The 26,116-nt window shown below is 40.3% G+C and overlaps 2 protein-coding genes across 2 annotated transcripts in view; one reads left to right on the top strand and one right to left on the bottom strand.

Annotated features, from left to right (window-relative positions):
* The window catches only part of LOC145988503 (uncharacterized), a 68,602-nt gene that overhangs the window by 6,201 nt on the left and 36,285 nt on the right, over positions 1–26,116 (bottom strand). Inside the window, exons 2-3 of the mRNA XM_083123370.1 lie at positions 326–433; positions 6–116 (exon numbers count right to left, since the gene is read on the bottom strand). Of these exons, the coding sequence (XP_082979496.1) occupies positions 6–116; positions 326–431 (217 nt within the window). The 5' untranslated portion in view covers positions 432–433. The remainder of the gene's footprint in view (positions 1–5; positions 117–325; positions 434–26,116) is intronic.
* tay (tay bridge kinase) overlaps positions 859–26,116 on the top strand; it is a 624,643-nt gene continuing 599,385 nt past the window's right edge. Inside the window, exon 1 of the mRNA XM_083123369.1 lies at positions 859–1,149. The gene's annotated coding sequence lies outside the window, so the exon portion shown is untranslated. The remainder of the gene's footprint in view (positions 1,150–26,116) is intronic.

The following is a 26,116-nucleotide window of genomic DNA, read 5'->3' as shown; positions in this document are numbered from 1 at the left end:
CTCACCTTTCCTCGTGAAGCACTTGTAATAGGCATACTTTGCAGGAGAAGAGCCTATCACCTTCTTGAAACAGCTGCCATCTTGGGGGCAAGGTACGAGACAGTCACGGGTGTCAACTGAAAAAAAAATGCGCAAGGATGTCAAAAGATCTTAAAAATGTCCAGTCGATTTTTACAGTTGTTACCTTGATCGTAAATAACGTTACAATGCAGAATATTTTCAATACATATAATGAAGCCTCGACTCTGTCCCCGGGAAAAAAAAAAGGGGGGTGACAAGTCAGGGTGTGCGACGCGCAAATTAGTTTCGGAAAACTTCTACTTACTTTTTCTCATGTCGCTGCAACACTTTGTTTTAGGACACTTGCACTTGTGTTTTGCTCTTGTTTCATCAATCAAAAGAAGAAGGACGGTGAACCATAAGCCTTTCATACCTGAAAGTATACAGATTTCACCAGGTTTAATTGAATATAATCTTTGTACAAAGTTCATAATTTGTACAAGATAAATTTACGTCTAAATGTGAAAACGATTATGTATCAATTTTTTCCTGGGATTTTTGGGGCCCTTGTGAGAGGCTAATTTTGCCCACCGATATCTATAACGAGACTAGCAATGATAGGACAATAACTGAAACATCATAGCTGAAAGCGATAGAAGATGTTAGTGATGAGAACCACAGTTTATTCAATTAAATCTTAACATAATACCACAGTCCCTGCTATGTCATATCATTACCCTGTTTGGCATTTCGCAGACTGAAGTTTACAGAAGGCTAAATGATATGCTTGCCTGGCCTGACACTAGATGTCATGATGATTGTGTTCATTCGCTTGTTTCGCGTAGTGTTCGAGCGAGTGTGATTGGGGTGATTTGCAAAGGGGAATATTTACCAGGTGTAAGATAGTAAGTATCTTTCCAGTACACGAGCGGTTGTACATTTACAATGAAGTATTAAAGTAGCTAAGACACGTTAAACTTGCATATTTATTGTGCGTGCAGTGCTCGCATTAGATGTTTCGTGAAGACAAGTATCGGATTAATTTTCCTGCAGTTAGGTCATGTACTACAGCTGCTTGAATTGAAGTGAAGCGATGCACGTTCAGTTTCTTCAAGGATCGGAATTACGTCGTGTGACTGGTCGAAGAAGGTAAGTCTAAATGAAACTTGTAATCGTTTTTCATCATGTTTGTTTGTGTGTTCTTATACTTCATGTTAAAAGTGTTTAGATGCTGAAGTGTATAAATAAGTTCATGCTATGACACGACATAGCGATTGTATTAGTGCTATCAATCAGTGTTGTCTCTCATTTGTCTGATTCCATTCTACAACACGTTTCTACACTTTTAGTTGAGTCGATACGATGAATGAATAATGAAATACGTAGATGTTTGAACAGGCAGAAAGAAACGTACGTGCCCTACACACGGTTCAAACCTAAGATCCATTCTACCAGTACAGTAAAGTGCTCCCCTGTGCTTTGCACCACGCCATGAAGGCGTATAAGGGGATGTGGAGTTACAGGCGCCACACTTTCTTGATCACTGCCGAAGGTGGGAGTGATGCGATCAGCGCCACGTCCCTGGCCGCCTTTAACCCCCAGAGTTTCCTCCAGGTACCCACTTTATACGACGCTGGGTGGGCGCCGGAGCTTATATATGGAAAAAGCGTGTTTGTGATACAAAAAGGTGTTGTGGCCCAAGTTCCGATTGTTTCAATTCCGAATTTATCATGGTGAACAGGCAATTTTACATGGTTCGATTTCTAATTATGTCTGTTCACTGATGTACGCAGAGGGGGACTGATGAGGCTACAGCCCCCTCCGAAATTTTGAGAAAATCAACATTTTCAAAGAAAAGAAGTAAAGAAATGGGGCTAAATCCCCCGCATCTTTTAGAATGACAACAGATTGTCATTTTTGAGATTAGAAAGTTCTAAATATCTTATTGTGTATAAACCTCCGAGAAAGCAGCTATGTATTATCCACCTTTACAATTCTAGCCCTTCCAGAAAAAAAAATCCTGTTTACGCCAGTGTGTCTGTTAGCACATAATTCAGAGCCTAAGTAATTATTTTCTGTGCGATTTCTGGGGAACGATTTTTCCCTTCCGTATATTCCTGTGTGTGTGATGATTCTTTGTGCGAGCAGGTATTCGCTATACTTCAAGTGCATGGGGTATTTCATCGCTAAATGCTTTCGTTGTTAGGTTTCGTGCTCTTAGCATTAAAATAACTGGTATAAATTTACAATACCGAAAGTTTCTCCAATTCAGGGGCGGCGCCAGAAATTTTCGACCGGGAGGGCAGAAGCTGTATATTGATAGATTAGGGTGGGCAGGTATAAATGTAAGGCCACACATACACACACATACACACACACACACACACACACACACACACATATATATTGTAACGACCCTGCGTGGTCATCACATTTAGCTATCCTGCGTGATAGCCATATTCTTTAATATATAATTATTAACTTGAGAAATGCCCTGCGAGGCTTATGCTTTTGATTTATCTTTTATCTAATTTTGAGTGCATTGTTGTTAAGCATGAAGCATATATTGTTATGGCACACACGTTTTGGTTAAAGAAAGCATGCTAAATACCCTGCGTGGTTTACGCATTCAGTTATCTTTGTGCAGTAATTGTTGTTTAATTTGTAACTTGCATTGTTGAATCTCTTTATCTTGTAATTTCTTTAATGTAACGTGTTCAGTTTAGCGCACAAGTGTTAAGTTTATATCGCCACATGCTAGTGGTTTTTACAATGCTAAACTTGATATTTTATAACGCACGAGTTGCATCTCGTGAATTGAAGGGAGTTTGCAACGCTGCAGCCGGCTTAGTTCCGATCTTCTCCACCCGCCTCAGTGCTGCCACCAAACAGTATATAAACAAAGCAGCGAGGCCCGGAGCTCAGTCGACTGCCAGATGCCGACTGCGAAAGACCTGGTTCCCAGATCTAGTCTGGAAGTTTCCCCTACCAGGATCCAATAGCTTCCTTGAGAAGGAAGGAGGAGAATAAAAAAAACAGATTCCCTACCTACCTGGTCTGCCCCATAAGAGCTTGATGTGCTACCCTTGGGTCGTGGCGGCCCAAGCCCAAGTCTCCTGGGTGCTTCCAGACCTACCCTTTGTACCTTGCCGTCTCTTGCTACTGACTGGACATGCCAAGGGACCGAACCGTTCCCTTGTCGTAGCTGGATTGACTTTGCGGCGTCCTTTCACACCAACACCTTTGTGAAACCGCGGGCCCCTTGGCCCGTCCCTCGCTATTGACGCTTTCGCATGTTGTCCCCAGACGGCGTGGCACGTGACGGCTACCCAGGTTCCTATTGGTTACCTGTACTAGTTGGTTCCCCCCCTAAATTAGATAAACATACTAATACTGCCCAGGTACCTCACTGAGGAGGATTTAAGAGCGTATGTGCTAAACTGGTTATTTACATGCGTGTATAAATATAAATAAACGTTTACAAGTTGACCTTTGACCTTTCCATACTAAACCCCGCAAGCCCTGAGATACTTTGAGTCCATGTCTTCGGCTGGCTACAAGCTAGCATATATGGGTACACTTTTGCACCGCTCCGTGGTGTAGTTTGCAGTGCTCCGGCGCGCGGACGTTGCAAAAGATTTTGGCGCCCAACGTGGGGCCCGAATTTGCAAAAATACAGGGCTCGACTTGTAAAACGTGGAGTCGGATTGGTTACATAGTGAAGCTGTATATGGACTAGAAGTGGCTCACTGGTTGAAGTGCAAGTGCTAGTGACAGTGTTCGTCTATTGAATTCACGAAGGTAGTGAAGGTAAAGTGGTTTTGGATAACCATACAGAATTCACGAAGGTAAAGTGTTGTGACATATTCGAGTGTGACAAAATGGAAAAAGAAACGTCTGGAATGAGTCTACGGAGCAGAGGGAGAAAAACCATGGAAGGTGAGACTGGGTTCGCATGCTGTGATGATCCTGGAGCCGAGATGGAGTCCTTCCAGTGTTTCCAGTGTCTCCAGAATTTCCATTGGGGATGTGAGGGGCAAGAAGAGACCTCAGAGACTATTGCAGAGGCAAAGTGTAAAACATGCTCATCAGCACCCTTGGTAGCGTCCCTGCTTGAACCAAGTCTTCCAAGTAAGACCCAATCAGACCATTGGCTGCTGGAGTGGTTAAGGAAAGATAAAGAGGAGCGTAAGAAAGATGAGGAAGAACTGAGACGTAAAGAAAAGAAAGAGGAAGAAGAGCGTAGACAAGCTGATGAAAAACAAAGAAAAAGGGAAACTGCTCAATTAGAGAAAACTCGAAAGAAAGAGTTGTTAGAGCTGAGACAGGTGGTCGAATCCATGGAGGAGAGGAGACTGCTTGAGAAGGAAGAGGAGATAGCCCGTATTAAAGAAGAGAAGGCAGAAGAAGAAGCTAAAAGAAAAGAAGAGGTACAGGAGTTTAGGACTCTGATCAAGTCTCTTGAAGAGAAAAGAGAGGTGGAGAAGAGAGAAGCTGAAGAGAAAAGAGAAAGGGAGTTAGAAGTTCTCCGTGTCCTGGTGGAAAGTCAAGAAGAAAAGAGAAAGAAAGAAAAGGAAGAGGAGGAAGAAAGAAGGCAGCTAGAAGCCGTGAAAGGTAGAGAGGAGTTGCGAACGCTTTTCTCTCAGCTTAAGGTTGACCAACGAGATAGTGTTAGAGAAGAGTTGGAGAAAATCCGGATCTCTTGCCAACAGGAGGTAGTAAGGGTAGTAGAAGAACAACTAGAGCCCTTAGCTGAGTGGCGTGGAGAGATAGAAAGAGAGCATGAGCAGATGAAGAGCAATCTAGATACCTGCTTAGAGCTGGTCCAGTCTAGAGGGGAAGCTACTAATGAAGATCCCGAGAGGGTTAAACATATAGAGGCCTCTGTCGAAGCAATGAGTTCAGTGGTAAAAACCCTTGGAGAAAGGACCGAACAGATGGAAAAAACTGTACGAGAGCAGAAGGAGGCTGCCGACGCATTGACTCGGAATCTCCGGGAAGAAGTTGTAACAACTGCTGGAGAAAAAGTGAACTCTCTCCGTGAAGAGACCAAGAGACTGGAAGTGTCCCTTCGAAAAGAGATCCATGAACATACTGGAACTATAATTAGAAGAGTAGGTGAGCTGCAGGATAAGTTTCAAAGACTGCAGTTGCAAACCGAAGCCACTTCAGATGTACTCCCGGATTCTATTGAAAGGGGTGGAAGCTTAAACCCGGAAGCGGTCACCTTTGAACCTCCTAGAGTAGTGCAAAGTCCCTACTGCGTCGAAAGAACAGTTCGAACAGATAGAGGTAAGCGACCTAGAGAGGGAGACAGTTCTGATGGATCTCCTCCTCGACGTAGAGCCGATTTCAAGATGCCTAGGATGGCTGATATCGCCCACATACCAAAATTCAAAGGCGATATCGAGGCCCAATCGGCAGAGAAGTACCTTAGAGAGCTCAATGTCAGTTTCGAGCTTATGCAGATACCTGAGCACTATAGACTTGAGTTACTTCCTAGAGTATTTGCAGGTAAGGCTGAACATTGGCTAGCGGGAAACATAGATAGTTTTGTCAACTATGCCGACTTTTGCCTAAGATTTAAGGAGGAGTTTGCCTCTGAGAAAGCCAAACAGAGACAGTTAACTGCTGTGAGAAATCGACGATATTTTCGCCCAGTCCACGAGAATATGGAGAGCTTCGCTTGGAGCATCTACGCTGCCTATCGAAACTTGAGTGACAATTTCAGCGAAAGTGAAGTGCTGAATCTAATAATAGGACAGCTGCCGTATCGTATCCGGAACCTCTGCCTTGCGCATGCTCCGAGATCAGTTGATGAATTGACCAGTTTTCTCAAGGACTTCGACATCTATGACGATCCCGATGCCTGGAGGAATAAGGAAGACCCCAAGAGTAAAGAGCCTGGAATCAATAATAAGAGCTTCAAAGTCCGCAACATCGAGACCAGAACCAGCGGTAGAGAAAGGAATGCTGCGAGGAATCCAAAGTTTTATAGAAGACAAAACTGGAGAGGAGCGGACTGCAGCCAACAGGATGGTCAGAGGAACTTTAATCGACCTTATCCAGAAAGAGGTCGAAGCTTCCCTGATATGAGGAATTATCAGGAAGGGAGTTCCCCTAGACGATACTCACCTCGGGATGCAGAACAGACTAGAAAGCAGTCACCAACCAGAGAAGACTTGACCTCTGAGCAGGAGGAAGCCCTAGAGACAACCCGGGACTTCTTGCATAACCAAAGGTCACAGTCTAGTCAAACAAACTAGAGCCTTGTCTAGGTGCTTCGTTCCCTTTTAGGCAAGGGGCCTCGGAGGAGCGACCACTAAGATCTATCCAGGAACTAAAAGTAAATTTTCAATTGTCCGAAACAGAGGAAATAAATTTGCAAAGTGATCTGAAATCAGCACGAGCATCTAAGACTACTTATAAATCACCAGCAGTGTCTGCCAAATTAATGGAAATACCGATAAACTGTATAATTGATACCGGAAGCGAATGTTCAATTCTAAGTCATAATGTCTGGACTAAACTAAAGGATCAAATACCAGGCATTCAGGTACAAAAGGTTCCAGAAATAAGATTAGTTGATTTCTCTGGTACCCACAGAAAGCGAGTTTTTGAAAGTAGGCGAGTAGAGCTACAAATCGGCGGAATATCTTTTAGTACTGCAGTTTTTATGTTGAAGAAATATGTTGCGAATCTTCTTGAAGTCATGTCATGCTTCAGACAGCACTCAGCAGAGTTGGTTTTCGTGAAGACTCCTGAACATGAGGAAGGGAATCCTCTGGATATTGAAGCTGTGCTGTACATCCACGTAGGCCAGGTAGAGAAGGCTGAGATGTATAAATCCGCTGACCTCTCAAGGAAGGTAGAGGTATTAGATATTTTGACTGATTCCCATAAGCAGGAGTTCCTAAATGTGCTGAGACGCAATTTGGAGATTATTCTTGAGAAGCTCGTACCATTGAAGGATGTTGGATATAAGCAGTGTGCCGAGACAGTTCTTTACGAGTCGCATTCTTTACCGTTTTTCCTGATGGCTTTACTGGAGAATGAAGATTGGAAGATTTGGAACTTCGTCCAGCTATTATTGTGTCTCATTATGAATTTATTGGTTATGAGTTCGCTGATTAACTTGCCATGCACCCTGTCTCAGATATTTCGAAATGTTTTCCTCTTGGGTTGCTATTCCATGTATCCCTGTCTAATGAAGTTCTGGACTACTTCACCATCTCTACGACGAAGCCATATCTAAACACTCTAGCAAGGCTCAACAATTGTTGATACAGAAGAATGAAAGAAAAAGAAACACTCTTCAATTAGAAGAAGGTGGCTTGGTTCTTGTCAGGAATCACAAGTTAAGTTCCCGAAAGAATAGGACTATCGCCAAATTGTTTGAGGTATACATTGGCCCCTATGTCGCCTCGGATATTCGAAGCAACACTGCCCTGCTGTTGAACCCGACGACCAAGAACCCAGTCGACCGAGTGAATTTTGACAACCTTCGTCTCTTCAGGTGTTCCCCCGAACGGAGAAGACAAATAGTGAATGAAGAAAAGACTTAGTGATTGAAGCCCGACCCTGTGGCCGAGTGGTTAGCACATCGCGCTGCGACGCCAAGGGTCCCGGGTTCGAATCCCGGTCGGGCTTGGTTGTTTGTGAATGTCCATTCATCAATTTCATCATTTCATCACTCATCCCCATCTTCGCAAATTAGCCAAGAGGCACAAAACGCGAAGTAAAATAAACTAAATCAAATCAAATCAAAAAACTTAGTGATTGAAGAGTAAAAGAGATATAGACTCTGGTTTACCAAAAATTTTTCTGAAAATTTAAACTTTTTAATTTTCCTCAAAATTTTTGCCCGAGGGAGGGGCATATGTAACGACCCTGCGTGGTCATCACATTTAGCTATCCTGCGTGATAGCCATATTCTTTAATATATAATTATTAACTTGAGAAATGCCCTGCGAGGCTTATGCTTTTGATTTATCTTTTATCTAATTTTGAGTGCATTGTTGTTAAGCATGAAGCATATATTGTTATGGCACACACGTTTTGGTTAAAGAAAGCATGCTAAATACCCTGCGTGGTTTACGCATTCAGTTATCTTTGTGCAGTAATTGTTGTTTAATTTGTAACTTGCATTGTTGAATCTCTTTATCTTGTAATTTCTTTAATGTAACGTGTTCAGTTTAGCGCACAAGTGTTAAGTTTATATCGCCACATGCTAGTGGTTTTTACAATGCTAAACTTGATATTTTATAACGCACGAGTTGCATCTCGTGAATTGAAGGGAGTTTGCAACGCTGCAGCCGGCTTAGTTCCGATCTTCTCCACCCGCCTCAGTGCTGCCACCAAACAGTATATAAACAAAGCAGCGAGGCCCGGAGCTCAGTCGACTGCCAGATGCCGACTGCGAAAGACCTGGTTCCCAGATCTAGTCTGGAAGTTTCCCCTACCAGGATCCAATAGCTTCCTTGAGAAGGAAGGAGGAGAATAAAAAAAACAGATTCCCTACCTACCTGGTCTGCCCCATAAGAGCTTGATGTGCTACCCTTGGGTCGTGGCGGCCCAAGCCCAAGTCTCCTGGGTGCTTCCAGACCTACCCTTTGTACCTTGCCGTCTCTTGCTACTGACTGGACATGCCAAGGGACCGAACCGTTCCCTTGTCGTAGCTGGATTGACTTTGCGGCGTCCTTTCACACCAACACCTTTGTGAAACCGCGGGCCCCTTGGCCCGTCCCTCGCTATTGACGCTTTCGCATGTTGTCCCCAGACGGCGTGGCACGTGACGGCTACCCAGGTTCCTATTGGTTACCTGTACTAGTTGGTTCCCCCCCTAAATTAGATAAACATACTAATACTGCCCAGGTACCTCACTGAGGAGGATTTAAGAGCGTATGTGCTAAACTGGTTATTTACATGCGTGTATAAATATAAATAAACGTTTACAAGTTGACCTTTGACCTTTCCATACTAAACCCCGCAAGCCCTGAGATACTTTGAGTCCATGTCTTCGGCTGGCTACAAGCTAGCATATATGGGTACACTTTTGCACCGCTCCGTGGTGTAGTTTGCAGTGCTCCGGCGCGCGGACGTTGCAATATATATATATATGTATGTAAGATACGCATATGTAGGCTATCCCCTTCTCGCTTACACTCCTGATTTCCCTTCACTTCTTTTCCCTTTCCTTTTCATCTATTCTGTTTTTCTCCCTAATGCCTTCTTTTCTTATACCTTTCTTTCTCAGCTTGTCACCTCTCTCTCCCTTTCGATTTCTCTCGTCCCATTCTTAACTGCCATGTGTCTTTCCTCTTTCTCTTCTAATCTATTCTCGAATCTTGTTCCACTTGTTTGTCTCCGATGGATACAGCCTAATCACATTATTTCCTTGATGTCAATGTAGTGAAATAAATGTGAATTGATTGCATCACATTTTGTCCTTCAAGTGCAAAAATACAAGGCACATACCTACTCCACTTTATATATTAGGCGACAGTGATAGAAATTGTGATGGTAGACAATGGTGAAGGATTATATTACTTTTTCGTAATTTAAATGCATGTTCCTGATCATATTATTTTCATCATATGAGTTTTTGACTGAAATTTGGGGGTTACGATCACCTGTCTTGGCTTACAAGGTTATTACAACTGACAAATATATCTGAATGTTTGCAGTAACGGCTATCGGGCGCCAAAACTTGGGGGCTAGGACAGTTACTTTCTTGCTATAAAAGTCTTCGCATTAAGAGGCCATAGTGCGGGTGCAACAAGTGGCAAAATGTGGCGGGGAAAGGGGGAACTCCCCCCTCGCTCGTCCTAATCGCCGACACTGGATATTTGGATTAAAATGTCTTATTGGGAATGTAAACACACACACACACGCGGAAAAATCAATTCTTTGTTCATTCTGCATAAAGTATCCCCAGGCTTATGAAAGACTGTTTTGACAAAATATCGCCCAAAAGTAATAATCAAGTAACATTGAAAAATTTGTTAACTAAGTTGTTATTCGTTTCTGAAGTAAGTCTTCGTTATTCATGCGGGAGAAGTGATACACGCACGGTTAGATGAACACATGCACTGAGGTAGCAATTAGTTGACATTTTGTAGAATGTGATTTTGGACACAAGGAATTCATGGAAATTGATCACCATACCCAGTAACTCATCTCCTTTTTACAGACGACTTGGGTTGTATGGCGTGACCTTTTTGGAAAGCGCTCAAATGTCAACCTCTATCCTGCCCAGTATACCCTGGAAATTTTCCCCCCTTCGCCACTTTCATCTAATTACCATTGAACCTCATTGTCGCCATTAACTGAAATTAGCAGAAAAGTGACTTCACATAGAAGAAATCAGTCGAATCAGCAACAACTTATTCTTCCAAAAGTAGAGTTTCATTAGTTCATACTACTTCGAAAGTTGAGGCGGTAGTGAGTGTTTCATTGTTGCATCAAGGCAGCCAAGTCCGTGGATAATAACGTTGTTTTCCGAAAGTCTCAAACATTTGTCTCTTACATGAACGCATCTTTTATGGTGATAATATAACACGTCCCTGTATATTTTTTTCTCCAATGGCATAACGTCGTTGCCTTATAATGAAGAGGTTCTGGTTTCTACTGCCCCCTCCCCTGGTGGAAGCACAATGCACACTGGTTCGGACTCCACTTTCAACTGTAGGTTCAGTCCCGATTAGCCTATCTGAGCCTAAAATTCGACTTAAGTATCTTATGGATACTTCGTGACATACCTTTTCTTCTTTACTTCATCTGCATCTACAGATTCTGTTGACCTTTTCGGCTAAACCTCTGATGCTTCTAAAGTTTAAACCATTCTCATCGTGATTGATTAGTTATCTGACGCCCTCAATTCTCAAAACAAAGCTTTCCTTCCAACCCCTTCTTCTTTTAATTCTACATAAGTTAATTAAAAGAAAAATCTCATGATTACGTAACTGATTTCTAAATACAATTAGCCACTCATTATCAATTCAATAATTCTGTTGCTTTTTCCAAACCCACATAACTGTTACATCAAAATTAATATACCTCGGTATTGTAGTGGTTATTGCGATTGCTTCACATTACTATTTATTAATAGAACGAATACAAAGTTGTTATTTTGTATACCATGCAGATATTGAAAATGACAGGTATGTAAAATATAAATATAAAAATTGTAAAGAAATAAGGAAAAATACACTACTGGAATTTCAATGTAGAAAAAATGTATTTTAAAAGTCGAAATAATTTATTGTGTTACTGGAGGAAGCAACGCTTAGGTACTTATTTGTTTATATAAAGATTACTTTAATCATACGCAGGCCGGGATTTATATATGTGAAGACCCGGAGCTTACAACACCAAGACCCCACCCCAATCCCCTCCAAAGTTTCAGTTATAACTTTTCGCCAAGCTACATGAGGTGGTTAGTTATACATATTTCTACATTTTTTCATCACATCCGAAGTACCTATTTTTTTCTTTATGTGATACTTTTCAAAGCAGTTTTTTCCCCAGTGAAGGCCCGGAGCTGCAGCCCTCATGCTCACCCTAAATCCTGATCTCATTTTGACCATACCTGCATAATTTTGCGCCTCCTAAGCCCACTAATTTTGGCCTCGTAATCACGAATCTGCAGTTAAAAATTGGCGGTCGTGTCTAGAAATTGCAAAATAACCTTGTCAATTACCGCTATGATTCTCCATACTCTGATATGAAGACGTCTTCCTTTCCACACAACGGTCTTGCTAACAACGTTGCTCAAGTTTTGTGCAATAAGTGAGACCCGTTGCATGGAGCGTTGATTTAAATGAGGAAATGGCGTCTTGCATAAAGGTGGAAAACATGTTTGCCCCACGAACCATTCACGGTAAGGTTAGGCAAGCATAGTTAAAATTAAAGGTAATCATAAACATAGTTTTGAAACGCTAATCATTGCAAAAAATAGTTGTTTTTTTTTCATAAATCAAGGGTGTTTACTCCGTTCACGGACCCACTTCTTTCGACTTATTTTGCAATTTCTAGACTTGGCCGCCAAATTTTAACTGCAGATTCGTGATTACGAGGCCAAAATTAGTGAGTGTGTCGAATTTGAAAGCAATTGAAGAAACTTCCGGTATTGTAAATTCGATCCAAAACGAGTTACATCAAAATTTAGCTTATTCAATTGTGATAATCTACGCTAACCAAATTTTTTTCGAGTAAGCCTTCTGTTTTTTATCGTCGGGAGAACAAAAAAAGGGCAGCTTGTTTCGAGTTTTGCAAACGATCACTCTCTTTGAAATTCAATAAATAAAAAAAGGGTAGTCCGACCGATCGCCATGAAATTTTAGCATGGTGCAGACAGAAGGGTTTTAAACGCAATTCTTAATTTTCAGATTTTTAATATGTGTCAAAAAAATCGTTCCTATCAATTTTACGAAACAACTTTTTCTTAATATTGGCTAGCCCTAAAAATACGATCTTCGTCTTGTTTTGAAGCAAGTTATAATCTGCTATCATTGTCAATTCACGTTGCGAAACCAGTTTATACAGATTTTTATTCAACGGAGTAAGGACGTACGTGCAACGTGGCAACACCGCACACAGCGATGTCAGTTGAGCCGCGGACACTGCGGACTGTCACTGCGAGTCTGTGCTTTTAACAGTGCTAATTAGTTTCTCCCAAGCTTCAAACTTACTCTCACAATAGTCTCGATTATTCTAAAGCACTTCCTAATACTCCTGTAAAACTTGAGAAATTAAACATTCGAAACCGTTACTGAGATGTTAAAATTTAAATCTCCGGGAAACGTATTTCTTCAATTGTACAGGAGAAACTACTTACGGAACTGAGTTTCTGTAGACTTTGAAAAGTCGTGGAAGTGTTTTCTCCCTTCGTTCAATTTATTCGGCCTGTAAATCATGTATTTTTAAAGATTAATGTCTCTCCGATGCACAAAAGCTGTTGCCCCTATGCCCTTCCAGTACGTGAACCAAATGTTGCGTGTGTTTGATGATGTAACCCCCGGTCAGTGTTTCCAACCACGCCGATCTTTTGCAAGAACACGACAATTTTGAAGATGACAATTTTAACTATGTTTGCCTAACCTAACCTTGCCGTGCATGGTTCGTGGGGCTATTTATGAATGGTTTGTGGGGCTATCCGTAAATGGTGTATGGGGCTACCCGTGCATGGTTCGTGGGGTTTTCGAACCCGGAAAGAAATACAAAATCAGTAACACCAAAGTAGGTATTTTTCGGTGACGAAGGTTGGAAACACTGCATACGCACTGATGATAGACAACGCTAGTCAAGAATGCAAGCGAAAATGTGGAAAATTGAAATTGTTTTCGTGAAAATAGTGAAATTCACCTTCACGAATCCTTAGCAATGCAGAATACGTTAGTACGAATGTGAAAAATAACAAAATAAACAAATTTGAGACGTTTCTCGGAGATTGAAATTTTAATCACTTTTATTGTAATAATATAATTAAGCCTTGTTTCCATATTAAAAACACTAAGTTGCTGACCAAGGCAGTTTATTAAGATTTAAAAACACTTTACATGTAAGTTTCAACCCTCTATCAGCGTTTTCCTCAGACGAAGAACTATTTTTTTTTTAGTTAGTTTATTTTTTAGTCTGAGGAAGACCCTGACAAAGGGTTGAAACTTACATGTAAAGTGTTTTTAAATCTTAATAAACTGCTTTGGTCAGCAGCTTAGTGTTTTTATTGTAGGTATATGTTTGTTTAATACATATATAATGAAATCAAAATATAACAGTAGATAATAATATCTCAGCTTAAGTTGCTACATGATTTTGCAGTATAGTTATTACGATATGCAGCAGTACCTTCGATTAATTATTGTCAAAAATCAATCCAATTATTTTAAAAACAATTAGCCATACCTCTGGTGGAGGCACATGGTGGTTCGGATCCCACTTTAAACTGTAGGTCCAGTCCCGATTAGCCTTTTGCATAATGGGGACTTAAAATCAACTCAAACAGACAAAGAAATAACCATGCTTATGTAATCAGAAATAAAGTTTTGGCGATAATCAAAGAGGACAATAATAAGGTTACAACTACCTACTCTATGAAGAATACTATAGAAAAAGCAAAGTAGTTTTATTTTTATTGTTATTTTCGCTAAAACTTTGGTCTCTTATGGTACCTCGGAGCACTACTAGTAGTTTCATAGATCATTTTTCAAAATGTTGAATGAATTTTCAGAATTGGTTCAGTTTTTTATATTGGTAAAAAATGTTTGACACTTGACAAATAGGAAACCACTTGATTAACGAACAATTTCTCCAATGGATGTTTAATATTGAGTTTCATGGTTGGAATCTTGTGAACTTAATATGAAACGGTTACTCTTTACATTGTGGGAATTTTCGGCACATTTTTTCAACTTGACCACCTGAAAAGTGCCGCAAAACTGACACAATTGTTATTAGAAAGGTTCCGTAATGAGTACAGTATGAAAGCAACAGTTTGAAGGGGCCTCTTTAGCATCTTGAATATGACCTCTTCGTTGTACATTCAAGTTGTGTTGTATAGTGGGATGCACAAGTATTGCTCGCCAATATGTAATAACTAGACGTCGGATTTTTAGGTTCTAAAAGTGTGCTTTTAGAACCTAAAATAGGCTCTAAAAATCCGAAAATAGGTTCGAAAAAACTTAAAGTAGGCTCGAAAAATCCTGACGTACGTTAAAATAAAAGCAACTTAAAATTTTCGAAATTCCTGAAAAATGTTGATTAGGTATAGTCACCGGCAATGAAAATGAGATACTTATATCCTGAAATACGCACTATCTTGCATAACGTTGTGTGTGTTGCATAACACTACGGCGATGGCAGAACTTACCATTGGAAATTTGCTATAAAAATCCACTTTTCGCCGTATAGTTAGGCAACAATCTTTTTTCATGCAATCAACAGTCAAACTCCGAAATTTTGTCTGCGAGGATCATCTTATATGCTGAAAATAATCTTTCAACGAACTTCAATACTGAAATGTTAGTTTGCAAGGCGTGAATGCCACAAAGCACTGAAGTGACGCGAAAGTGAGCAAGACCACACAGATCAGACCATTTTGGACTGTACACTTAAGAGTGGCACCAGACATTTTGCTTTGTTTAGATCTTTGAAAAATCACATGGACTTGGAGGAAAGTGAAATCGACAGAGAGTACATTTCAAACACTTTCGTCATTGAATTTTTTCGTGACCATAAAAAGCAAATGCTTCTGTGCGACACAAAAATTATGTGAAACCTTTAAAAACCTTTAAAAACCTAAAAAAGGGCTTGATTTAGGCGCATAACCCTAAAATAGGTTCTAACAAGCAAAATAGTTTTTTAGGCACAATAAAACTTCATCAGTTGTTGCATTTTTCAACGAAACACTGACATAACTGATTACTATTTCTTACATCCCTGTAAAGGAAAAAATAGGTATAAAACCTAAATTCCGACGTCTAGTCATAACCAGTGGCGCAACAGCCCGCGAGGGCCATGGCCTACCTACCGACTGCCTTCCTCATTCCCCACCTGTCGAGGTGGGAGATCATCCAACCAGTTAAGGGTGACGTGTGGTCAGAACGACGAACCCCCAGTCGTTGTTGTAGGTTTCCGTGACCGCGTTACGCTACTCATTTGCAGTGATCAGAACGCTACATTTTAAAAGCAGCTTCGCTACAGCTAACGCTACTCATCCAAAAATGTAGCTTCGCTACAACTACAACTACATTTACCAAAAAGTAGTTCGCTACGCTACTCATGTGCGCTACTCGCTACTTCGCTACTTTTACGCTACTTTTGCATACAAAAAAATGGATATTGAAAAGAAGCCCCTAGTATGATAGTTGTACTTACTGGAAAATAGATCGTTATTTATTATACGAGCGTAATTCGTTAGATGTTTGCTCTAACTTTGCGGATAGCTGGGGGATGCTTTTTTGGTATAGCTAAATGAGCAACAAATGAAGCGATGCTTTATGTAAGTTTCCTGTTGGGAATGCTTCCCTGAAGACATAGTGGAAATTTTGTCACCTTGTATTCAAAGGGACCCCAGGTTCGATACCTGGCGCTGACACTAGTGGTTCGGATCATACATACAAACGTTTTACAATATTATAAAATATATTGAGGAACCTAATGCGTAAACTCGAGTGTTCTGAACGTATTGCAATTTTAAAATTTCTGAACAAATATAATGACGAAAATAATTGTAATTCCAGAAAGTGTATGTGTATCATTCTTGTAACAATAATTTCTTGCTGGTGAGATCCTATAGGTATACTGACAATGATCAATGCTGAACTATTGATTGCTGGTGGCACTTTTGCTTTGTCATTGTAGTGGAGAATGGATCGCTCGTTTTTGCACTGCAAGATGTGTTTTACACAGCAATTAATGACATTTACCTCTCTCTTACACCGTGGATATCCACAGGATTTGTTCCTGAGGCTTTTTTCCCAGCGCAGCCGCAAACGAGGCATGTTTCTCCCCAAAATAGCGATGCAGCTCAATAAACGTAGCTGTTATCCAGAATATATTCATATATGTCAGTTCAGTTTAGTTATCTGGATATTAGATTTATTTGATATTAATGAAATAAATTATGCAGATCACTATAATCTGCGATAACAAGATATTTATGATCTAGATTATCTGCATTTCCATGTAATAGACTGTCTATATGAACCTCCTGCAAAAGTAAGCGTCTTTGCCGATTTTTTTGACGCTGCTGGTCACATTCAAAATTTTCCTCAAAATGCAATTTTCAAAATGTAGTGCCGCTACATCTACCGCTACAATTTTTGTAGCTAGCTACAGTAGCGACGCTACAAGTAGCGCGCTACTTCCGACCACTGCTCATTTGTAGCGCCCCACTTTCCTCACGATGGTGGGTGGTCCCACACACAGGCCGAAATCTCAGGAGAACAGTTGTTACGCATCTCCCAGGAGATTCGAACCGCAGCCCAAAGAACGGCCAAGGTGCGGGACTCGCTCGGCAATATGTCAAACCTTAATTTTTCCCTTGCATTCTCTGGTGCAGAGATTGTCAGCTGCTTGTTTGGCGTTTGGTTCCAATTCTTGAAGATGTCATTGGGTAAAACAAAGAAAATACAAATGACGATGGACAGTTTGCTTGGTAACACTTATGCATCCCACTGTACAATATCTTATATCTTACAAATACTGGATTTCCGTGCTACCGTGACCGTGACTGTCTTTCAGCATTGTTGCCAGGTATTTCTAAGTAAATCTAATTCAATGTAGCTACTCTCTCAAACAAACTAACTATAATTCCGCACCTCAAACTGGCTGAAGGCGTCATTTTAGAAGAAAACAAATAATTAATTTCCTTAGGAACTACAACAATAAGACAATATTGTCGGATTTTTGTCGATTTTGTAATTTCTTGCGCACTTTCGGAAGATATTCTCTTTTAAACTAGCCAATTCTTCGTGTTTGTTCTCTTGAGACCCTGAATGTCAATTTTTATAATTAAATCGAATGCTGTAACTTTATTGTATCTTGCAAGTCAACAATCTAAAATTGTTCTTTAGATAATAATTCATGTATTATATATAATTAAGGTAGAAGGTATTTTACGTATTGTACTTTCATTTTAACTTTTTGATTTACTCTTGTTTTGTATTGTGTTCCACCCGCGTGACACCAAGAAACAATTATTATCTCCTTTCACTGTTCCATTTCCCCCTCAACTCCACTAGAGCATTCAAAAGTCAATTACCTTCCCTCTTTGTCTTAATTGATTTTTTATCATTTAAAAATTCGCAGAAATTAAAATAAATTTCTTATTAAGTAAAGAGGCAGTGTTTTATCTGTCCCACCACCTATGAAACAAAATTGTTCACTTATACGTAGCTAAAACTCTAGTAAAATATAAAAGTCTAGTTATGCTTAATCAATATTGTTTAGTTTCATAATTCATTGCATGGAAAGTGTTTGAAATGTGTTGCTTAACTATTAGTATCAGTAGAATGGTTGCTTTAATATCAAAAATGTACTCTGCGTTTCCCAATAACATTATCATTTATCCTCAGCGTTGCGTTTGTCGTAGTACGGTTGGCTACGTTTGTTTCAAGCACACTTCTATGCTCAGATAGGTTAATCAGGACTGGACCTACAGTTTAAAGTGAGACCCAAACCACTGTGCACTGAATGTGTCTCCGGTTTAAAGAAACTGAATTTGTTGGGCGTCCTATGATCGAATGCTATGCACGGCATTTTTCATTGTGGTTTTTACCTCATCAATTCATCATTAATTCTTGTCGTAGCAATTTACGATAATGATTGATTCATTTGATTTATTTTACTTCACTTTTCTGCCATTTTTGAGGATGAGTGACGATATCGATAAAGAGACTCCCAAGGAACACCCATGATCAGGCTGGGATTCGAATTCAGGACCCCAGGCGTAGTCATGGACGTCCACTTTTCCAGGGAGTAGCAAGGATGGTGTTTGTTCCAGGGGGGGACAAACAAGGCACATTTTCCCCAATAATAGTGTTGTTCCCTCAAAAAGCATAGCTTAAATTTGAATTTATCATATTCATGCAATAATTAACACATATGATTGTGGCTGAAATGAAATTATATGTGTGAAATATATAATTTTTTGTTTACTTTCGTTTTCCAGGGGGACACGGCCCCCCTTGCCCCCCCTTTCGGACACCCATGGGCGTAGTAGTAGTGCGCTGTGCTAACCTTGATCTTATGAGTATAAGAGTGTCGTAAAGTAAGAAAAATACAATAATTTAAGGCCAATTAGAAGCTTATTATGCTAAAATTGTGGTAAGATTTTTACTATATTCGTTAAGTGTAGGCAATGTAAGGGACTTCTTTTAATTATCGAATTTGTGCTCAAATAAACTCCAATAAAAACAATTATTGTGAATAGTCTGCCACGTGCTGCTGCCAGGCGGTGGAAGACTGAACTACTAGCAACTCGAAAGCAAGGATAGGAGATTTTCAGCTTTCCACTTCAAACTCGAGTGTAAAATGACGAAAGGGAGTAAAATCGCTTTTCCCTTTCTCTTCCGTAATCCGCCGCTTGGCGTCGCTACTTGTCACTCAACAGCGAAACGGCAGACAGTAAGGAGAAGATACTACAATGTGAAGAGAGAGAGAAAAAGTTTAGAGCCCCAACTTTTTTCCTTTCCTTCTTTTTTTTATCTTTCTCGTCCCTTTCCTTTCTCCCTCGCCTGTTATAATACGGAAGTCGGTGGGAAGGGGGCGTCTTCTCCAGAATAGACGTTGGAAACAGCTTTTCACATCAACATTGGTGGATCCCAACTCCATCTGGCCACCTGCCAGAATTTCCTAAGGAGAAAAGATCTGTAAGAGGAAGAGAGATAGTGCTGTTCAGAACGAAGAAATGTTGCCAAGTCCTGCAATTTTTTTCCTCTCGCCTGATTTACGACTTCCCCGCGAGGACATAGTTCAATGCTCTGTTAAGAGATGGCGTTGCGTTTGTTCGGTGGTGCATGTTGCATGCCTTGTAGGCACCCTGATTAAAATACCCTGTAAACAAGATGTTCCGGGTTAGATTCGCGGTGATTGGCCCAGTGTTTCCAGCCTTAAGTGATACTTTAGTCAATATCTAGTAAGAATTCTTACACACATGAAAAGTTCTCCGTATGGCTTTTACCGGAAAGATAAAAGTAAATATTTTATACAATATAATATTCATACTTCCACATTCATACCATAAAACTTTTTAATTTCAATCTTATGTACAGAATAAAGATACTAATTACACACAATAAATTTTTACAATATGCCTAAAATATGCTAGCATTGTGGCATAACATTCATTGTGATCACATCCATCATGTGTAAATAGACGTGCGTACCTGATGAATAAAGAAACGTACTTTTTATTTGTCGTTTACTTTACAAAGGCTTCAAGGTTTGTTACTGCTAGTATCGTTGGTCTGTTTGGTAGTTTTGAGGGAATAGAGGATTATGACCAAAAGTTTGAATGGGGCATATGTAAAGGTATATAATCTAAGCTATGTTCAAAACACTGTCATTTAGAATGTTCTATTTATTCACAGTCAGTATAGGATAACTATATAATCTTTCAACAGGATTCTGCACCAGCTCATAAAGCTCGAACAACCCCCTCAAACTGGTCACCTCGCAGTCCCAACAAGAACGCCCTGGACTACAAATTGCGGTCTGTACTTCAATCCATGGCATGCAAGGAAAGGCGCCCCAGTGTTGCCAGATTAAAGCGTTCTCTTCTGAAGGCAGTGGCAAATATCCATCTCGATACATTGCGTGATGCAATTGATGAGTGGCCACAGAGACTGGGCGCATGTGCGATATTCCTCATCAAATCAATATTTCTGCAACTATCAAACATATCTCGTCAACATATAGTTCTACCTCGCGGCAATGATTACATATAGGGAGAATCCACACTATGACCTAAACAGAAAATGTTATAACGTAGCCCTTTTAGTAAAATATTTGTAAATGCTCAATGAACCAGTCATTATAATACGCGAAAGAAGACTGTGTAGAGTTTTGACCATCAAAAGTTTAGCCAAGGTACTTTTGGATCACCCTGCAATATACGATGATCAGTGGTAAAAGAACCGAGGGTGACAATTGAAAAGTCATGTGTTGACGTCGCTTCTGCCGTTTAACCACAACAGGAAACATGGTATGGAGCTTCACAAGAGGGCCACTCCGCCCCTCCCTAATGCCAGGTAACACCTATTTAATACATAAAATTAATTTCCATTATGGGACGGATAACTACAAGTAAGATTGGTTCGTACCTAGAAGGCGAGAAAATTCAAGCAATCTCTTGTAGGGGTTTTGGGAGGAGGGTAAAATTACTCTGCTTGCTCCTGTCTGGAAATAACTATTTGTGATAACCTTGGACAGGTAGGAATGACGTCGACGAGGAAGAAGGGAAATAGTGGGGAAATGACAAGGTTTGCCACACTGGCCCAGCACACAACATGAAATATATGCCGACACTTTTACGCGAGCCGCGACAACGTCTCCTAATTATATGGTGTATATTCCAGATGTTTTCGCAATTTTGAGTCATGACGGGAAGATAAAGTTCGGAAAGCGTGTCCAAGAAATCGATGTGCAGGTACCATTGGCTTATCTTGTTTTCTTTTATTGGCTCGCACCGTCTTTTAGTCGTGGCTTCTAGCCAACGTTGCCGATTCAGGTATGATTCACCGCGACTTTTTAATACGCGAAGTAAGCCAGGTGAAAGACAAATGAAAAGGAACTCTAGCTTGGCACACTAGAAGAAACCCCTATAATGCTTCGCTTCCGAAAATGCGACAGCATCTGATAAATCATTCTCACAGATAACGAATACGAGCTGTCCTCATGCACCATGCCTAACGAACTACAGACTTGCTGTTCGCTTTTTATTGCAACTCATAAACCTAAGGTACCTTTACATCTTGCAACTAAAGCCGACGCCATTTCTCATCCACCGATAAAACCGGAATGACGTTTACTTCAGCATGAAACCTGCACTGTTGCCAGACACACTCTCGTAAATATCACATTTTCCCTTCGAAGAGTAGCCTATACTACTAAGTGCACAGCCATGTTAATGGCTCGTAATGAATTATAATTGCAATGTATATCTTTCAGGGTTGTGTGATGTTTTAAGAGAGAGTTTATATGCACCATATAGAGTTAGAAGCGAAAGTTATATATTGCGTCGGAAGCTTGTAGCCGTTTATATTTTCTGTTTCTAAAAAAAACTTCACAGTTTTCTGATGCAGACTAATTTGAATGGGTTTTATTTGAAAGGACTATCTTACTAGCTAATTTATTATTATTTCAGCAATTAAGATGTGCTGTATTCCTGTTTTCGAATTTTATTGTCAGTCAGTCGTATATTAGGAAGCGAAAATGCAGCACTTCGTACTAGGGACTTCTTGCTTGTCTCTCGAAATCCAGTTCACATTCATCGTGGTATATTCCAGTTTATATATGTACCAGGTTACAGATGTTTTTTCTCTTCGGTGGAATTGGTAAATTTTGACGAGTTAGCTGGCAACACTGAACTGGAGGGGAGATGTCTGTGACAAAGGGAGATACTCCGGAGTGTTTCATTAGCTATTATCTGTCACTTGTCTCGCAGTTGGGCCGTTAAAATGGCGACGTTTTGGAATTCATAGCTATCTCCGGTTATGAGCACTACATTGTTGCACAGTTGCCAGAACAGGAGGCTCGTGATTCTCCCAGAATAACATTTTTTATGGTTGGCGCACCTATTCCACCAGCCGAATAATCTCTCAGGACATCTGGGAGTTTATTACCCGTGAATATTAGCTTCTGTCTCTCTCTCTCTCTCTCTCTAGATCAAATGAAGCACGTGAATTGCTAACTGCTTTAAATTGACAAGCATGAACAGACAGTTTGAAAAGCAGTGTGTACTGTTGTCGCTTTCAATATTAAAAGATAATTACGAGTTCATCGTTCTTGCCGCCTCTCATGAAAAGATGTAGTAAGTGAAGGTCTCCCTTTAAGTCACGCATTTTTTTTATGTCTTGAATTTCGATACTCTTTTGTCGTCTCATTTAGAATCCCTCGCCAGAGGTCAGATGCCTCAATTAAAATAAACATAAGCGTTAGTCTATACAAATATCCAGTAACCACTTTTGCCAGAATTGGTAAGGTTACTTTTACTAATGATGGAATATACACACAATGGGATCTACTGAATATTCAAGAACGTTTCTCTTGTTTCATTCACTCAGCAAAATTGGAAATGAAAAGTGAATCATAGATGCATTCAAGTTATTATTCGAACCATAGCTTAGTAATTTCTTACCATTGCTAATAGATGGCACTACTATTCGGAAATGGAAGTGTAAATAATGGTTTATTACACACCTGCTTACATACTTTGATGTAGAAACCCTCAGAGTTTAGGAAAATGGTCAATGAAACTAGATGTGTGCCCCTCCACTTGCCCTGCAGACATCTAAACGTCCACATTCTTATGTCCACACAATGTCGCGTGTCTATACCCTGTCGCAGCTAACTGTGGAGCAGGGCCGCGCATAGATAGATAGATAGATTTATTTTCTTTTTGTGCGAGCCATAGGCTGTACGCACTACATATTTTTGATTTTTCTACACTATTTTGTTACATTTAGTTTTCGTTTAAGCTGTATCTTACTTTGTCCCCTATATACACATTCTTCCCCTCCCTCAACAGTTCTTCTTCCAGTCTTTATTCCTTCTTCCTCTCCCCTTCTCTTTTCCTGCACTATCACCAAAACACGCATACATTTTACTTTACACACACTTACACTATAAAGATGGCTCGTCTGGAGCATGATCACTCATTTCGCTGCCTTTTCTAATAGCTTTCCCCCCCCCCCGTTCTCTTACTTCTCCCAGGCATTTCCCCACTTGCTGCCCCGCTTCCTTTATCTTTATTCTGTCGTCTACCACTTCTATCACCTCCCTGCCTGTTAAGTTTTTCATCCATTTGTCCCTTAGGTCACGTGTAGAAGGGCAGTTCAGTAGGATATGCTTGTCCGTGCGCTTCTTTCATTTTTTCCCACAACCTGGATATATTTCGCTTTCCCCCATTCTCTTACTCTTAACTGTTCCCTGATTGAGGTCTTTGTTTGGCAGTCTGCTATTATTTCTTGTTTGTCTATGTCGAGTAACCTGTTTCTGATTTGATTTTCTGATGAGATGCCCCCCTTCCTCCCTCTTCCCATACCCAACCCATTCCGCTATTATATAAGATATTTTTCATTTCCAGACCCCAGCTGGAAACGTTTTCCTCCCTTGTCTGTATTTCCAAACATTGTCCCCTCAGCGTAGTTTGGCCCTCTTGTGATAATCGCATCCAATATTTAACAACCCTCATCCGTGCTTGTACCGTGTCTCTGTTCAGTCCCAATTCCTTAAGAATCCCACAGTTGGCCGTGCCTCTGCTTACGCCCATTACTCTCTTATAAAATTCTGTTTCTATGCCAATTATTGTGTTGTCCCCCCTTTCAAAGAAAATGATCATATGTAACGTGAGTTCAAAATATTTTTTCCCTGTTTCTCTTTCTGTCTCTAAATAATAGTAAGAAACGATTGGTTAAAGGTACACTTCTGTTCACATAAAGTGGAACACTTTATAGGGTTGAACATTTGAAGAATGTGCCGCTTTATCTGAACAGGAGTGTACATTTGCGCAATGAAAACAATTCTTGATTCGGACAGCCGTTGGTCCTAATTTATAAGTAAATCAAGAGTGTATTAAAATATGTATTAAAGATATTATATAAACCTTATTAACACGTTCCTGTGCTGAAGATGTTAAATGTTTTTAGTGTCTACCCACGTCCCTGTTGAACACACAATTAGTGGAAGTTTAAACTTTGAACAAGGTATTGAGATGTTCAGTTTTCGAAGTTGAGGTACTGACAGCTAATTGCTTATATTTAGGAAATTGTCTAGACGGGACAAAAGAGATTAGAGTACATCTCTGCCTGTATTCATGTTTTACTTTTTACTTGTCTTGTGTTTTCCACCTCTGTATTAGCTGGGGGAAAATTAAATTGGAAGATGGCAACACTGACGTTTTAGCGCAGCACTGCATTTAGGGATTCGTGTTACCTGGCCTTTTTACGCCTGACCCTTGTCTCCTCAATTTCTCTTACTTAGCAAAGCTTCAAAGCGTTTAGGACCAGCCACCAGGCGCGTCTCTGGTCGTACCCTCTCATTTTTAAGGTATCTCACGCGAGCAGTTTGGCATTTAACTAGCCAGGATTTTTAAAGCGGGTGCTTAGGAGCGAGTTTTACTGCCCTGCGGAACGAAATAGGCTTTCTGGAGTAAAAGCGGGCAGATGGTTCAGCGAGCGAGCCATCAATGCGAATTTTGCGGATTGCGCCGCGACATTGTTTCGGTTTGGATCATGCGACGCTAGCGCCACTGCATAAAAAAGAACAATAATTGAATCATCTCATTTCTTTCGAAGTGGTTTTAAGTGGAATCGGGAAATAATTCAAAAAGAATGCTGGTTCACACATATTCGATCTTCCCGGAGTTCTCCCACAATTATCCTGCAGTGCAGGTTAAACCACACAATGGCTCCAGCTCGCAAAGCTGTTCATAGTGGAAATATTGCCTCACTGAAAGGAAATTCACAGCATAATTCTTTCAAGATGTATTTAAGAACGGATGCCAGGATTCGCTGACTTTACTTTACATACACACACACAGACTTCTCCTTCATCATCATTGTGCTGTATGTCGCGATTTTGTGACGTATTCGTCAAGGTATAATCTGGGACTTTTAATAACTGTGCGTAACTGGCCCATGTCTACAACAACCAATTACAAAAGGGTGCTTATTATTGATCTTTCTTCAAGTGAAATTTATGCTGATGAGAGTGAGACCATGTTTAAGTAACTTCACGTTGATTTCTTGCAGATAATAATATGGCATTTATTAAATTTTATGAAATTAATTTACTGCGTATGCCTTAAATTGCGTTCTATTAACAGTAGAAAGCCTTAATTAGAAAAAAAGATCATTTGCTCCAATAATAGAGTCCTCCAACTTACAGCACAAGAAAAATCGTAAAAAATTAACTTGCATGATTCCTCTCTCTCTCTCTCTCTCTCTCTCTCTCTCTCTCTCTCTCTCTCTCTCTCTCTCTCTCTCTCTCTCTCTCACACACACACACACACACACACCCACACCACACACACACACACACACACACACACACACACACACACCCACACACACACACACACACACACACATATATGTTTCAGTTGAGCAAGTTTCATTTGAAGGAAAATAATCATTTTTGCTTCTCTGCCCATTAAAAGGCTTTTCTCCCTAAACTTTGTTTTTGAATATAGTCGATTTCTTGTACAGTGGGATCCATTAGTATTACCGTGGAAATTGTCCATCACCATGTTCGTACACTTTATTTGACCCAATAAGAGGTTCAAGAATTAAGAGAAAACTCAAAACAAGCTCTTGACAACTTCTGCACCCATACATAAAAATCCATGACTTAAAAACACGTAGGATGTAAGAGAAAAATTTGTGAAAATACT

The sequence above is a fragment of the Lepisma saccharinum genome, chromosome 6, assembly GCF_977018435.1.
Source record: "Lepisma saccharinum chromosome 6, izLepSacc3.1, whole genome shotgun sequence".
NCBI classification, from domain to species: Eukaryota; Metazoa; Arthropoda; class Insecta; order Zygentoma; family Lepismatidae; genus Lepisma; species Lepisma saccharinum.
This window is presented reverse-complemented; position numbering and strand designations above follow the sequence as displayed.